Raw genomic sequence first — 17,194 nt, forward strand, 5'->3', positions numbered from 1 at the left:
GAGGGGAGGGGAGGGGAGGGGAGGGGAAGAAAGGAGAGGAGAGGAGAAGGGAGGGGAGGGGAGGGGAAGAGAGGAGAGGGGAGGAAAGGAGAGGAGAAGGGAGGGGAGGGGAGGGGAGGGGAAGAGAGGAGAGGAGAGGAGGGAGATGACAGGAGAGGGGAGGGGACGGGAGGATAGAGGAGAGGAGAGGGGAGGGGAGGAAAGGGAAGGGGAGCGGAGCGGAGGAGAGGAGAGGAGAGGAGGTAAATGCGTGGCAGGTGGAGAAGAGAGCGAAGGAGAGGAGAGGGTAGGGGGGAGACGAGGAGCGGAGGCAAAGGCGTGGCAGGTGGAGAGGAGAGCGGAGGGGAGGGAAGGGGAGTAGAGGAGAAGAGAGGAGAGAGGGGAGGAGAGGAGAGAGGGGAGGAGAGGAGGGAGGGCAGGAGAGGAGAGGCGAGGACAGGAGAGGAGAGGAGAGGAGAGGGGAGGAGAGGAGGGGAGGGGAGGGTAGGGAAGGAGAGGAGAGGGGATAAGAGGAGAAGAGAGGGAGGAGAGGAGAGGGAAGGAGAAGGGAGGGGAGGGGAGGAGGAAGGGGAGGGGTGAGGAGAGGAGGGGAGAGTAGGTATGGGAGGACAGGGTTGAAGAGGAGAGGAGAGGGAGGAGAGGAGAGGAGAGGGAAGGAGAGGAGAGGAGAGGAGAGGGGGAGGGGAGGAGGGAGGGGAGAGGAGAGGAGAGGAGAGGAGGAGGGGGAGGGGAGGGGAGGAGAGGAGGGAGGGGAGAGGAGAGGAGAGGAAAGGAGAGGGGAAGGGAGGAGAGGAGAGGAGAGGAGAGGGGAGGAGAGGGTGAGAGGAGAGGAGAGGTGATGAGCGGAGAGGGGATGAGAGGAGGGAGAGGAGAGGTGGAGGGGAGGAGAGGAGAGGGGAGGGAAGGAGAGAAGAGGGGAGGGGATTGGAGGGGAGGAAAGGAGAGGAGAGGAGAGGTGATGAGTGGAGAGGGGATGAGAGGAGGGAGAGGAGAGGAGAGGTGGAGGGGAGGGGAGGAGAGGAGAGGGGAGTGAAGGAGAGGAGAGAGGAAGGGAGGGGAAGGAAGGGGAGAGGAGAGGTGAGGAGAGGAGAGGAGAGGAGAGTGATTGTGAGGGAGACGCATGTTTGCAGAGTGAGAGAAAAGGTAGCAATCCATTTCCATTCAGAGTAATGGCATGAGACATGGATAGAAAGGGCAGACATGAATTGGAGAGACACAGAAAGAGGGAGCGGAGAGAGACACAGTGATGCATTAAAGGAAGAGTGAGTGAGTGAGTTGAGGTCATCGGCCCAACAACTGTTAGTGGTGCCAAAATGTATCTGGACCAGACAGGGAGGACGCTCTTTTCAGGTGGTAGTGGGGAGATTATGGAACGCGCTGCCTCTCTCCCTTAGACAAGAGCAAGAGCTTCTTAGTTCCAGACGCCAACTCAAGACCCGGCTGTTCCTGCAGTAATATTGTGGTGCAGGATGGTCAGTGCAATTTGTCTCTCTTTTTAATGGGGGACCTTTTAGCGCAGGGACACTCCTTGGAGTAGCCGTGCGCTCTACAAAATCCCCATAACATTCATATAGGGGACTGATATAGATAGATGCAACCTAAATATTGTATTATACTATGACGTATTATCTTGTAATGAACCATACATCACTGCACTGTACCGCCTCATCTTCCATTGTATGGCATTGTATTGTAATATAGTTTCTTTCTTTGCACTTTCTTATATGATATTGAATTATACATTAACGTCTGTAATACCAATATATAAATCTATCTCTAAATTCCTTATTAGAATCGACTTATGCCATCTCTAGTCACCTGTAATAAGAAAATGCAGATGCTTAATTATAATAACTTAATGCTGTTAAGTTGTGATATCATAATGCCTAGTGCCAGCAGCGAAGATGTTGTTCTTATAATGTGGTTTCTCAAATGAACAATGATCAGCGTGTTTATTTATCCACAAAGTTCATTATAGTAAAAACTATATCTCTGTATAGTATTATTCATTCCGAGCTACAGCCTTTTTTAAATCTGATATACATTAACTTGATTCTAAAGTTCTTGCACCAAATGACCAGTTGCTGTTTGTTGTGTTTAATTTTGCAGTACAGATTCTGCTTTCATTCTTCATGTCTGCAACCATACTATTACATACTATTGCCAGAAGGACCAGCCAGAAGAGACAGCAGGTTCACTGCAGAGCTGAAATCCACCAAATGCAAGTGCCGGCAACTAGAAAGGAGGTGGCGCACCAGCAAAGACACAGGAGATCATACCACCTTCAAAACAGTGCTCAACCAGTACCACGTCTCCTGAAATAAACAAAGAATGCCCTAGCTGACCGCATAGAAGCCAGCACAAACTGCAGCAAAGAGCACTTCGCCATTGTGAAAGAGTTCTCCACCCCACAGCTGCCGAGAACAACATCACCCCCCTCAAGAACTGTGTAACGCCCTTGCGGACTTCTTCCATGACAGGATCTCAGCCATTTACCAGAACTTCAAACTCCAACCCTCCAATGCCAACAGCATCAGCTTTCTCACACCCGCGAATACAAACCCAAACACCTGCTCACCTATTGGGTCCCTCTCACAACTTAAGCAGCAATCTCCATCATGAACTCCGTGCACTGGGGGTCACCTATGGACCCTTGTACCCACCATATTTTCAACCTCGGGAGGAAGACGATTGACTAGGAGCTCAAGAAATTCCTAATTAACTCCATCACCTCAGTTTCTTTCTCTGAGGATTGGAAACACACTGAAGTGAGGCCCCTTCTGAAGAAACCTTCTGCTAACCCAGCACAACAGAGGAACTACAAGGGCCATCTCCCTGCTTCACTTTCCAGTGAAGGTTCTCAAGAAGGCAATCAACCATTAACTCAAGAACACATGGAACACGACAAGCTCCTGGATGCCTCTCAATCCGGATCTTGAGCCATCCACAACACTGATACAGCCCTGATCGCAGCCACCGATGACATCAAGGCCCTCCTAGAGTATGGTGAAACGGCAGCCCTCATCCTCCTGGACCAGTTAGCCACCTTCAACACTGTCTCCCATCACATCTTGATCAACAGACCTCACCACATCAGAATACAGAGAGATGGCCACAAATGGATCACCTCAAACCTCATTGGAAAGAACCCAGAAACTCGGTCTCCCACCGTTCAACTCGGAACCCGTGAAGATCATCTGTGGCATCCCCCAACGATCGTCCTTGGCCCCACCAACTTCAATACTTACGTGACCCCTGGCCAAAAACATCAGATAGCATGGACTCCTCATCATCTCGTATGTCGATGACACCCAGCTCATCCTCTCACTGTCAGAAGACCTCTCCATCATCAGCGCCAACTTCCACAGATGTATGTTGAATGTGGCCGACTCCATAAAGTACAATTGTCTCAAGCTCAACATAGGCAAGACGGAAGTCCTCATCTTTGGGAACAAAGATGTTGACCTACGCATACAAAGCCCTGTACAACTAAAGATTAGCATACATCAACAAATGCTTGACCATCTGCCAACCTACCTGACACCTGCGATCTGCCTTCCTCTTCCTCGCACACACACCCCGGATCCATCAAAGCAACAGCGGAGGACGCTCCTTCTCACACCTGGTGGCCAAAGCTTGGAATAACCTTCTGCTGCACCTACCTCAGGACTGCCTCATCACTGAGGGAATTCAGGAAAGGCCTCAACACATGGCTGTTCAGATAACCAGATCACCATGAAGCAGCTAGCAACTCCAGCGCCTTGAGACCCTCATGGGTGATTTGCTGCACTTTATAAATCTGATTTATTGATTGATTTCTTTCATTTGAAGGAGCAAGATGTTTGTAGGAAGAGTGAGGGTGTGACAATCAATATTAAGCATTATTGTACCCCTCTGCCATACGTTTAGAGGATATGGCAAGTCAGGCTGGCGTTCCATCACCTTATAAAGGAACATTCCCTTTAGCCTCATTTCTCTAGAGAGTCATGGGACCCCTTCATCTCATGACATGTTGTAAGGTATTGTATTTGCTTGCCTTACTTTGTACACTGTATTTATAAAGCACACTTTTTCCCAGTGTTGTATGTTGGTGCTGAAATAACAGATGCTTTGTGTACTGGATTCCTATTCCTCATGTTGTTCTGTATTGTATAGTGCTGAGCTGTGTTGTGTTCTATCATATTACAATCATTTATCTTGTCATGTCTTACCCCTTACTGTCAAATCTTTTAATGTATTTGGCTGTCTTCACTATTTTATCTTATCTTCTGTTTATACTATTTGATTGCCCTGTCCTGTATTATGGTATGTTGTTTTATTTTTAAAGTGCTGCTTTCTGTTTTTGTGGCTATTATTGCTCTTTAGTGAATTGCTGTAACGTGCACTGTAGCATTTTGTATTACATTGTGCTCTATTGTCTTCTTTTTGTGTATTGCACTGTATTGTACATACCATATTTTCTAGTGCTAGATACAACAGGGAGCTGAGTAAAGAGAGAATCTCAGGGCTCAATATGAGAGAAGAGATGAGAGCAGGACAGGAGTAAATAAATATTTAATAAAGGCATTGACTGGAGCCTGCACATAGCTGCCCACAGTACTCATCAACCACAGGTCTCACTAGAGAACTGCATTCGGAAGAAGAAACAAACTATTCAAGGCAGCCCCTGTGCAGTCCCCGATGCACAAAAGAGGTACGTCTGTATCCTGCATGAGGATCAAATCCTATTGACTTCAGATATCTTTCTTAAGTCAAAAACAGAATGAATTAAAATGAGAGCAAATTCCAAGCGTACTTAGAGCCTCAGAGTTAATAGGTATGTTTCCAAACCTGCGAGCGAATGATTCAAACTCAAAGAAGTACCACTGGATTATTATTATTGTTATTATTATTATTATTTGTGTCATTATTATTATTTGTATCATTATTATTATTATTATTATTATTATCATTATTATCATTATTATTATTATTATTATTATTATTATTATATTACTAATAATATTAACAACAATAATAATATCAATACGTATTATTATTAATAATAATAAGAATAACAACAGTAATAATAATAATAATCATATGTTCATACCCATTACCTCAAGCTTTCAGAAAAGGCCCTTTCAAGTTACACCTATGAACTCATTGAAGAACATACAGTGGAAGGAAAAAGGTCTAATGTACAGAGAAATAGGGGTCTCCAGTCAAGCAAAGCCGCACTCTTCACAACATTCAAAGAAACTACCACCTGGCCAATCAGTATAGAAATAGAAATAGTCTGTGCAGCTATATAGGATACTTACAAGTGATCGCATAAGGACACAAGATGGACGAAGGCCTTTCTTGCAGCGCCACCTCTCATTAGTGATTCTACTATTAAACAGACTACAAGTGATCACATAAGGACACAAGATGACCGAAGGCCTTTCTTTCAGCTCCACCTCTCATTAGTGATTCAACTATTAATCAGACTACAAGTGATCGCATAAGGACACAAGATGGCTGAAGGCCTCTCTTTCAGCACCACCTCTCATTAATGATTCTACTATTAATCAGCCTATTACCATGGTTAATGATTGAGTATATTTGACAGACCAGAAACAATCACAAACCAAAACACTGCTCCACTGATTTATAATGACAGAATACTTGAGAGGGAATGCAGCGCCGAAGGGGCTCATAGTTATCAACGAATAGCGGATCTTTCTAGAAGATATCTCGTTCAGGAAGAAATGTTCTCTGGTGGCTTGGAAATGCATCCTACACTGGCTTGTACTGGCTTATACTCATTATCCAGAGAGACTCTCATATGTGGTAATAGTTCAAATCAATATCAAAGAAGCTGCTTTAAAGACACAGGTGTCAGCAAACATTTTTAAGAAAAAACTGGATGAAATTAATAAAAAAAACAATAGTTGAACTCAAAGATTTTCTAACTGCTTTCAAGATACAGAAATTTCAAAAAGGCTTGAAGAAGTTATCATTCGGTTGTGGCACATTCCCATACTCTAGACCAGACTATCAACCAAAACACCCAGACAGTTCCTCAAAGAATTCTCTTTCTTCAGAATTGGATCTCAGTAACACAGATTACACCAGACCATGGTTTAGACAGTTTCCAGTGCCCCTACAGCTCTCCACCATATCAGCAACCATACTACTGCTCTAACCCCTTTCCTAGTCGACCACAGCCTCCACCATTTGGAAACTACTCCTACTTTTAGCTCCCACTCCTTTTTTAGGTCAAGGCAGTGGAAGAGGAAGAGGAAAGGAAAGAGGGGAGCCCAACGAGTGGAGTGGGAAGAAGTATGTCAACCACAACACAAGACGAATCCACCACAACCAGGGACCAGCAAGCAGCTCGAGCAGTGATAAACCTAAGCGATCTCACTTATCTGACACACAGCTGAAACTACTAAATCAAGGTTTGGGATTTGTCCCTACACCAAAGCAGGACATCTTTGAACTACAAAAAGAAGTGGCAGATTTGTTTACAAAAATCTGAGTGATTATTTGACAACAAGTCATATGAGGAAAAATAAACTATTACTGGGTTAAAGAGAAACCACTCCACAACACCATCCACAGGAAATCATGGCATTTTAGCAAGCAGTGGCAAAAGTCATGGACCAACTGAGGAACAACAAAGACTTTTGACAATAGTAGCAGAATGGAACAAAAGACTGTCAGAATTATGCAACATGCGAACAATTGTTGTAAAGTCCACCAACAAAGGGGGAGTAGTTGTGATGTTACCAACCAACATGACGTGCACAGGGAGGAGTGTCTACGTCTGTTAGGATGTTAAAGGAATTGTAAGAAACGCAAAAGAGACCCAACACAGGACTTCAGCTTATGATTTTCCAAGCTGCAGAAAACAACTGGATTGCTAAAGAAGAGGCAAGATTCCTCTGTGAAACCCAACCGAAGGTGCATATTTTATGTTTTGCCAAAAGTAAATAAAGAAAAAATCCTCCACCGTTGCCCCCAGGAGACCTGTCATCTCTGGTATGGGGTCAGCCCTTAAACCCCGTGTCAAAATATGCTGTTTTTTAGACCATTAGCAACCACAAGACTTTCATATGGAAAAGACATCAAGGACATCCTTAACATCGTTGAAGAGAGGCAAGTTCACACTCCATACCACATTGATTTGTTGTCGATCGCTGCCAATGTGAATTCATGGTAATGGCAAAGACACAGGAATGGAGGCAAGTCCAGTGTTTACTACTGTCTCAGACACCTCTCAGCTCCAACTGCCAGCCTCATGACTTCACTGCACATTTCATCTCTAGAACCCTGTGATGTCATGAGCCCAGCGTAATGTATATCTAATGCATAATGACATAGTATTAATAACAGGTAAGTAATGTCAGTGAGAAAATCTGTTTTTTTTGTTGTTTTTTTTTTGGTGTCCACATTAGTTGTTGGAGTCCAAAAATCACAGTCATTTATCTCTCTATTTACCTAGAAAAAACTAGACATTTCACTCACGCAAATGACATAAAATCCATTATGTGACATTACATGCCAAAAAAGACTTGGGCGTTGTCGCTGTTATTTCCATGGCTTAAAGTTTGAGTGATTAAAGAAATGAATGCCGGCCTTCAGTTCTCCTGCTTCCAAGGCATAACATAACACATATTAGAACTTCTCTATTAACCCCTTGGCTGCTGTCGTCGGCCAACGGTCGTCGCGAGCACTACCTTGGCAGTGCTGCGCACGTCCGTTGGCCGACGTGACCGCACCCGTTTCTTCGAACGTTCAGCACTGGCGCAGAACGTTCGAAGCAACGAACGGGTTAATGTTTGCTACTGAGTAATTATGAGTTCAGAGAGCCTGCTCACAGCACACAGGGCCTTCTAAGAGTTTGGCAGACATGGTACTCCATCACAATGTGGTGGACATAACGCCCCATTGACTAAAATGCACATGTAATATGGTGGAAGGACATACGCACATTTTAACAGAGTAGTCTGCCTGCTAATTAGTAAGGCCCTAAGTCTAAGGTATCAGCTTCTGATGTCAACATATGAAGTGAAAGTGCAAAACATGGACCGCAGAGAGTGCTAAGATACACACTCAAACGCCACTCCCCTGAGGAAGGAAACATATCAAATTTGAGCACACATGGAACTGACTTCTCTTGCTTGAGTTCTGGGAGTTGGACATTAAACTAAAGTCAGCTGTGCGCCTGAGATGCTGTCACGCTCTTTCCCTACTCGCTAACAATCAGATGCACTGTTTGTCCTTTGGGCTCATATTGTGCTAGTGTAACTTGGGTGTGTGTGAATCTAGTGTTTCACCATTTTACTACGCTTACATTTTATTCTGTCTCACCTGTTTTTAATGTGCCTCACATGCTCTTAACTCATCAGAACCGGCGCTCCTCGGTCCACCGCAGCTGTTGTGCTGATTGTGTGGAAGGGGCTAGTCCGGTCTGTGGGTATATCTCGCGATTCCCCTCACTTCCTGCATTCCATCTGTTATTGCCATCTTGGGTCGGGTGACGCTCTAGTCTCTTGAGACTTCTCAACGAGCTTGCCTATTTCTGGGGCGGAGGGCGCCGATGCGCAGTGGGCGCGCCTTAGGCAAGCCCGTCTGCGCCTGTCCACGCCTGGACGTCTCCAGGCGCCAGAGATGCTGCCGGTGGTGTTGAGGGTGTGCCCATATATTCGTGGAAGAAGCTATGGCCGGTTAACTCTAGCGTAAGCCCATGCCGTCCGCTGTTAACCTCTTTAGAAGGACCTTTTTACTCAATTTGCTGTGGTTTTAATTCTCTTATTACGAAATCATCTCCTTCATCCTCTGCGCAGTTACCCAGGAATTCCTTTAAAATTCTGAGTCTCAACTGCCGGTCCCTGGGCAAACACTATCTGAATGTATATGACCTAATACAGGATGAAGTGCCTGATGTTTTTTTTTTTTTACAGAAACCTGGCTCTCCGACGATATGGTTGCGGAGCCAGAACAGCTGGATGCCTGTTGCACAAAACACTAAGAAAAGTCACTAGGTGTGTCACGGTGGACACCTTAGAATTCAATAACCGCTGTCAAGGAAAACACAAATGTCTTTTGGAAAAGTCTTCATTTAATGTTCTTTGTAGCCAGCCGACACCTGTTTCGTCATATAGGAAAATGATTCCACGACTCCTCAGGGCTGTAGCTTGAGTTGAGCATACAAAAGGTCGCTAAGCCTGTGATAATTCCAACCCGGCTCTGCTCGAGACCAGGCTCTGTATGACGGGTATGTCGGAGTTTGCTGTCTGTAGAAGGAGTAATCCTAAAAGGTTAGTTCAAGTATTACTCTAGGATAGGGATCATAATGATCGGGGATCCGGCAGATCGTTAAGTCGTTAAGTCGTTAGTGCAAGAATTCGCGGGCTCCCAAATCCGGTGGCCCCGAAGCGGGAAGATCCTGTTCCGTACAATTCCTGCCGGTGAACCTCAATGATTCCGTGTTCCGGGTGCGGAGCCAGGTTTAGCGCTCCCACCTTGTTATAGTATTGCAATTTTAAATAGGATGTCAATAGGCGGTGGTATCGCGGCTATTTTTAGGTTTCGACCTGGCGATCTGCGCAAGCAGTTCGCGCAGGTGAAATCTTTTGTTTACCATATTGGCTATTGGAACGTCCCCCACCTCCCATTGGCTAGCTCCATAAATGGAGGCTAGCCATTGGGAGCCGGATCTGTCCGTCAAGGCCGGACCAGATTCGGGGGCGTTCCCGCGATTTTTTCCCTCTCCGCCTCTGCGATGTCGTCATCGCGGCGGTGGGCGGAGCTTCGTTTTTTTTCCTTCTGTGTTTGTTTTGGTCATTCCATGCGAGGAAGCCCAGGTGAGTGCTTGTTTTTTAGTGGTGGAGCACGTGAATTCAGTGTACGTTAGTTAAAAATACATGATGAAGACACAGGCCACGATCTGGCTGTTCATCAAGTGCATGGGCGCTAAAACTAATTTTTGCCCCTTTATTTGTAGTGAGGACTACGCAGTGGTTTGTCTGATGTGAAATTGCTCGGCTGATCCCCTTTGTTGCAGCATGCATAACTTTTCATTCTTTCAGTTCGACTTTACAGTCCGTTTTAATAATGTCCTTAAAACTGCGGGTGTTCAGTACCCAAATGGCCTAAATAGACTCGTATGGGCTAAGCATCTCGTGCCCCTCGTGAGACACTTGTAAAACTGCTTATAAGATTTGCAACAGGGAGTTTTTTCATGGTTTGGCATTTTTCGTAATGCATTACAGTTGAATTTATATAGCGCTTCATATCCTAACCGCACTGCAAAGCGCTGAAGAGCATCATAGAGAGTGCAGAGTGGAGAGTGCATAGGGAGTGCACAGGGAGTGGAGAGTGCACAGGGAGTGGAGAGTGCACAGGGAGTGGAGAGTGCATAGGGAGTGGAGAGTGCATAGGGAGTGCAGAGTGGAGAGTGCATAGGGAGTGCAGAGTGGAGAGTGCATAGGGAGTGGAGAGTGCATAGGGAGTGCAGAGTGCATAGGGAGTGCAGAGTGCATAGGGAGTGCAGAGTGCATAGGGAGTGGAGAGTGCATAGGGAGTGGAGAGTGCATAGGGAGTGGAGAGTGCATAGGGAGTGGAGAATGCATAGGGAGTGGAGAGTGCATAGGGAGTGGAGAGTGCATAGGGAGTGGAGAGTGCATAGGGAGTGGAGAGTGAATAGAGAGTGGAGAGTGCATAGAGAGTGCACAGTGGAGAGTGCATAGGGAGTGGAGAGTGCATAGGGAGTGGAGAGTGCATAGGGAGTGGAGAGTGCATAGGGAGTGGAGAGTGCATAGGCAGTGGAGAGTGCATAGGCAGTGGAGAGTGCATAGGCAGTGGAGAGTGCATAGGTAGTGGAGAGTGCATAGGGAGTGGAGAGTGCATAGGGAGTGGAGAGTGCATAGGGAGTGGAGAGTGCATAGGGAGTGCAGAGTGCATAGAGAGTGGAGAGTGCATAGAGAGTGCAGAGTGGAGAGTGCATAGGGAGTGGAGAGTGCATAGGGAGTGGAGAGTGCATAGGGAGTGGAGAGTGCATAGGGAGTGGAGAGTGCATAGGGAGTGGAGAGTGCATAGGGAGTGGAGAGTGCATAGAGAGTGGAGAGTGCATAGAGAGTGCAGAGTGGAGAGTGCATAGGGAGTGGAGAGTGGAGAGTGCATAGGGAGTGCAGAGTGGAGGGTGCATAGGGAGTGGAGAGTGCAGAGTCATAGATAGTGGAGAGTGCAGAGTGCATAGGGAGTGCAGAGTGCATAGGGAGTGCAGAGTGCATAGGGAGTGCAGAGTGCATAGGGAGTGCAGAGTGCATAGGGAGTGCAGAGTGCATAGGGAGTGCAGAGTGCATAGGGAGTGCAGAGTGGAGAGTGCATAGGGAGTGCAGAGTGCATAGGGAGTGGAGAGTGCATAGGGAGTGCAGAGTGCAGAGTGGATAGGGAGTGCAGAGTGGATAGGGAGTGCAGAGTGGATAGGGAGTGCAGAGTGGATAGGGAGTGCAGAGTGGATAGGGAGTGCAGAGTGGATAGGGAGTGCAGAGTGGATAGGGAGTGCATAGGGAGTGGAGAGTGGAGAGTGCATAGTGAGTGGAGAGTGGAGAGTGCATAGGGAGTGGAGAGTGGAGAGTGCATAGGGAGTGGAGAGTGGAGAGTGCATAGGGAGTGGAGAGTGGAGAGTGCATAGGGAGTGGAGAGTGCATAGGGAGTGGAGAGTGCATAGGGAGTGGAGAGTGCATAGGGAGTGCAGAGTGGAGAGTGCATAGGGAGTGCAGAGTGGAGAGTGCATAGGGAGTGCAGAGTGCATAGGGAGTGCAGAGTGGAGAGTGCAGAGTGCATAGGGAGTGCAGAGTGCATAGGGAGTGCAGAGTGCATAGGGAGTGCAGAGTGCATAGGGAGTGCAGAGTGCATAGGGAGTGCAGAGTGGAGAGTGCATAGGGAGTGCAGAGTGCATAGGGAGTGCAGAGTGGAGAGTGCATAGGGAGTGCAGAGTGCATACGGAGTGCAGAGTGGAGAGTGCATAGGGAGTGCAGAGTGCATAGGGAGTGCAGAGTGGAGAGTGCATAGGGAGTGCAGAGTGCATAGGGAGTGCAGAGTGCATAGGGAGTGCAGAGTGCAGAGTGGATAGGGAGTGCAGAGTGGATAGGGAGTGGAGAGTGCATAGTGAGTGGAGAGTGCATAGGGAGTGGAGAGTGCATAGGGAGTGGAGAGTGCATAGGGAGTGGAGAGTGCATAGGGAGTGGAGAGTGCATAGGGAGTGGAGAGTGCATAGGGAGTGGAGAGTGCATAGGGAGTGGAGAGTGCATAGGGAGTGCAGAGTGGAGAGTGCATAGGGAGTGCAGAGTGGAGAGTGCATAGGGAGTGCAGAGTGGAGAGTGCATAGGGAGTGCAGAGTGGAGAGTGCATAGGGAGTGCAGAGTCGATAGGGAGTGCAGAGTGGATAGGGAGTGGAGAGTGGAGAGTGCATAGGGAGTGCAGAGTCGATAGGGAGTGCAGAGTGGATAGGGAGTGGAGAGTGCATAGGGAGTGCAGAGTCGATAGGGAGTGCAGAGTGGATAGGGAGTGGAGAGTGCATAGGGAGTGCAGAGTCGATAGGGAGTGCAGAGTGGATAGGGAGTGGAGAGTGCATAGGGAGTGCAGAGTGCATAGGGAGTGGAGAGTGCATCCCCTCTACTTCTCTTCTATGGACACTTGTACTTCTTCCACTTCTCCACCAGCACAGTGTGTGTTTCCACTCGCCCGTGGCACTGTAGACTGAGGCACATCCTTCTTAGGGTGACAACCGTCTAGCTGGTCATTATGGACACTCTTTCCAGTTCTGTACTTTTATGTGATCACACTATGCATTATGGGGGGTGTAGTGTTGTTTTGATTCCATTAGAACACAGCTGAAAACAATGATTTGTAGATAAAAACTCTAGTCCCACTAAATCTTGGAAGTGCTTATTCACACACACACATGCATGCACGCACATATGCAAACACACTCTCTCTCCCTCAACAGGTGCACTACCTCCTCACAAGCACGGACAGCAAGCGTCGCCTTAATGTGCCACCCCAGCACGGTTTAACCCCCTCAGCTGTCAATTGGCCGTCTGTCACGTGACACCTGCAGACCAGACTCTGAATTTCTTCAGTGAAATCCAGTAGGGTACAATAGGTCTTCCATTTGCAAGAGATTAAGCTGTTGGCAATGTAAATGACAATGACTTTTATTTATCTGTTTTCAAAACCAACACATAAATAAAAAGTTTGTCATTTACAATGCCAATAGCTCTAACTTTGGCAAAGGCGAAACCGTTGCATTGTAAATGCTTGTTAAATCTTGTTACAGCTGCACATTTGTTAAAGAGTCTGTGGCTAGTTGTGAATGTGCACGCTTTGCGATTTCCTTTAGTGCGAATTACACTATATCAGGGCTGCTGGTTTATCGCCCTCCTGGACCGTCCAAGGAGTATAAATCTGCACTTATTAAGGTCACCAGTGCTATGTCAGTGAGATCAGCTAATTTCACTATTCTTGGGGACCTGAATTTTCATTTTATAGAGATAGAAATCAGCAACTTCCTCGCAGACCTTGCAGCATGTCAATTAAATCAACTAGTCTCCGGTCCCTTCCACGCTGCAGGCCATTTACTAGATCCTGTTTTTTCTAACATTCCATCCCTTACTGTTAGTCCACCTAGCCCAGTCTGTTGGTCCAACCACTTTCTGCTTTCGGTGTCCCTTTTGGCTCCAGTACCCCGAAAAAAGATGCTCAGAAATCCTCATTTAGGCACCCTTTGTCTAAATTGAACCTCGAGCAATTTCACGCTCTTCTTGCTTTAGAATTGCCCAAGTTACCTACGGATCCATATGCGGCATATACAATCTTCTGCGACTGGATTCTCCAAGTACTGGACTCTCTTATCCCGGCCAATCGGTCCTAGTGCTGTACCTCTCATGCCAACCCTTGGTTTTCCGACAGACTGGCTGTTATGCGTAAAGCCTGTAAAAAACTGGGTGGCCTGGAGAAGGGAGTATGATCTGCCTGCTAAGAGATGCGTCAGACTGCCATCAAAAGGTATCATCGGGCCATACAGGCTGAGCGTGCTGCTTACTTTGCCAAGGAAATTCAGTCTAGTAGCAATCCAACTAAGTGCATTTTTAAAATACTTAATGATTTTAAACTCAGGAGAACCCCTACAGCCTCTGTGATCACGTCTAAGCAGCACTGCGAGGACCTAGCCACCTTTTTTGTAAAAAAAGTGAAGACTATATATAAGTCCTTTCCTCTGCCCCTGTCTGTCTCAGTCTTGTATCCAGGCCCCCTACCGTCCACACTCTTACAGCTTTTCCTTATGTTGATCAAGATGAGCTTCGTCTGCTCTGCAACAAAATCTAATCTGGCTCCCCCGCAGACCCTCTCAAGCCGGACCAGTTTTTAAAATCTCTGCCTGTGGTCTCAGCGCCTCTGTGCCAGTTGATCAATATTTCTTTTTCCACAGCAACGGTTCAGAGGCAATGGAAAGAGGCAATGGTAGTTCCCCTTCTCAAAAAGCCATCACTGGATCCAGTAAAATTAGAAAAATTCCGCCCAGTCTCTCTTCTACCTTGGGCAGCTAAAATCGCTGAGACACACATCAACACCAACATTACAGCGTTTTTGAACACCAACGGCATCCTGGATACCATGCAGAACGGTTTCCGCCCTGGGCACAGTACGGAGACAGCGCTCCTTGCTGTGACCGAACATCTGCAGACTGTTCTAGACTGTTCTAGATGCAGGTAACACCGTGGCACTGATCCTGTTAGATCTCAGTGTCGTGTTCGACACTGTATCCCACCAGATCCTTCTAAATCGTCTGGAGAACGCAGGAATCGGTGGTTCTGCCTTGGAATGGTTTAGATCATTCCTCTCTGAAAGTACTTTTCAGGTGTCTGCTCCGCCTTTCCTTTCACGTGTCCAGTCTATTTGCAAGGGTGTGCCACAGGGCTCTGCCCTGAGTCCTGTACTTTTTAACTTGTACGTACAACCTCTGGGAGTGATAGCCAGGGACAGGGGTCTCTCCATTATCTCTTACGCCGATGACACGCAGTTGGTGGTGGTTCTCTCTGATGATTCTACGCAGGATGCCCCTAAATTTAGGAGCGGGCTGGCGGCGGTCGTGGAGTGGATGACCGCTAATTGCCTCCAGCTTAATGCTAATAAATCGTGGGGTTGTTGGTGGGTAAAAACATTAAGCTTTGGTGTGAGAACTGGTGGCCTAACATCCTAGGGAGCGCACCCACCCCTAAGCCGGTGGTGAAAAACCTAGGGGTATGGATGGATTCAACCCTCAGTTTTCAGAACCACACCAAGAAAATAGCAGGCATGTGTTTCGGTCTTCTACGGGGACTGAAACCCCTTCTGGGTTATTTTGACCCGACCACTAGACAATTGATTGTCCAGGCGGCCATATTGTCAAGGTTTGACTATGCCAATTCGCTTTTTTGGGGGGGGAATAAAGCTGAGCTCATGCACTTACAAAGGTTCCAAAATGCGGCTGCAAGAGCTCTTTTAGGACTCCCGAGAACGCGCCCCATTTCTGGTGTAATATGACAATTACACTGGCTGCCTGTGGCCAAGCGCATAGAATTTAATTCTCTCTGCCTGGCCTTCAAAATCTTGAAACTCTCTTCCCCTTGTATTCTGACCGATGTATTGGTACCATACACACCCACGCGCCATCTGTGCTCTATGGGGGCATGCCTGGCTCTTGTCCCGCGGGTAAAACATCTAGGTGCCGGGCACGATCTTTCCGCTGACTAGCGGCCAAGCTTTGGAATTCCCTCCCCCTTCACATTCGCAGCCTGGAGAACTATCTGACGTTTAGGAAGGCTATAAAATTGGACTAACATGACATGATTGACTCAGCCTTCTCAACAGATGGCTGGGTCCCCCAGAGGAAATCCCATACCACCAGACATCTCTCTGCAGCTAGAGGGAGCCCAAAGTGTCAAAGGCACAGACACAAACATATGGGTCCTCCACTGGAACCTGTGATTTATCACATCACTCATACATCCTCACAAGGATGTTAAGGGTGATGCCAAAGTCTGAACCTTATTGGGGGTCCTCAATAGAAGACCCCGCAAACAGTGGGCTTCCATCCTTTAATGAAATACAGCTGGTAGCGGCCGATTAAAGAGCAGACACTGGTTTACAGGATAACTATGCACATTACACAGAATAACATAACACAACAACACGTGGGATATCCTCAAATCTTTTGGTTGGCCCAAATTGTTTTCCCTGATCCAGATGTATAACTGACTTGATGACCAATGTTTTGCATGGAGAGCCAGGAAAACTGAAATGAAATTACAGTAGGATTTACTTTCATTCTCTGATACTCACTTTCCACCTTCTCCATAGCTGTCCAGAGCTGAGGTGACTGACACCACACATATCACCAGCGGCGAGCCTGAAAGACAGAAGATGGAGACGCCAGTAAGCGAATGCCAGTCAGAAACCTTGAAACGGCGGACTTCATCACAGGTTGCTGTGGCAGTTCCATCATATTTGTAATACTTATTTCCATCGCTCGTCGGCACTCGTCTGCGCCCCGGTGAGCAGTGAAATTGCTGCTGTTAAAATACTCAGAGTTCCAGCTATTCGTCCTCAAAATGAGCGAGCATGGAGTGAATGGGAGATCGATAGCATTGGTGACCCGGGTCCGGCTCTATCAGGATCTGAGGCAGCGCAACGCAGCGAGACAAGTCGCTGCGCTGCATCAAATGGACAGGGCAGGAGTGTGCCATATTTACTAACATATGGCGCATTCCTGCTCTTTGACTGCACCATTGCGCCATGTGTTGCAGACAGGATTGTTTTTTTGCAGGAAGGACAACCTTCCTACCAAGGGTGATCCGCTAATGGGTCAGAGCATTGTGCGCAATATCTGCTGCCCTCTTTCGCCCCAGTAGTTGCCCCAGTATTAAATAAATAAATGTGAGGTGGGTTTTTTATTGGTGTGGCATTGCTTATGTTTATCGAAAATCACAAAGGGCGCGCTCACTTGACATGAAACCATGGGGTTTCTTCACTCAATTACACATGATCTTTAGTATTTCCAAATGAACCAATCGTGTCGCTGTTGGAATCATCAGATTTTTTAATTCATTTCAAGCCCAGTCCAAAGATCAGGGCTTGATCCATCACCGTTATTTATCTCACTGCCCCATCCCAGCTC

At 47.1% G+C, this 17,194-nt stretch overlaps 1 protein-coding gene across 1 annotated transcript in view; it reads right to left on the reverse strand.

Annotated features, from left to right (window-relative positions):
- The window catches only part of ADGRD1 (adhesion G protein-coupled receptor D1), a 1,126,805-nt gene that overhangs the window by 159,161 nt on the left and 950,450 nt on the right, over positions 1 to 17,194 (reverse strand). Inside the window, exon 19 of the mRNA XM_078666340.1 lies at positions 16,360 to 16,426. Within this exon, the coding sequence (XP_078522466.1) occupies positions 16,360 to 16,426 (67 nt within the window). The remainder of the gene's footprint in view (positions 1 to 16,359; positions 16,427 to 17,194) is intronic.

The sequence above is a fragment of the Lissotriton helveticus genome, chromosome 11, assembly GCF_964261635.1.
Source record: "Lissotriton helveticus chromosome 11, aLisHel1.1, whole genome shotgun sequence".
Taxonomy (NCBI): Eukaryota; Metazoa; Chordata; class Amphibia; order Caudata; family Salamandridae; genus Lissotriton; species Lissotriton helveticus.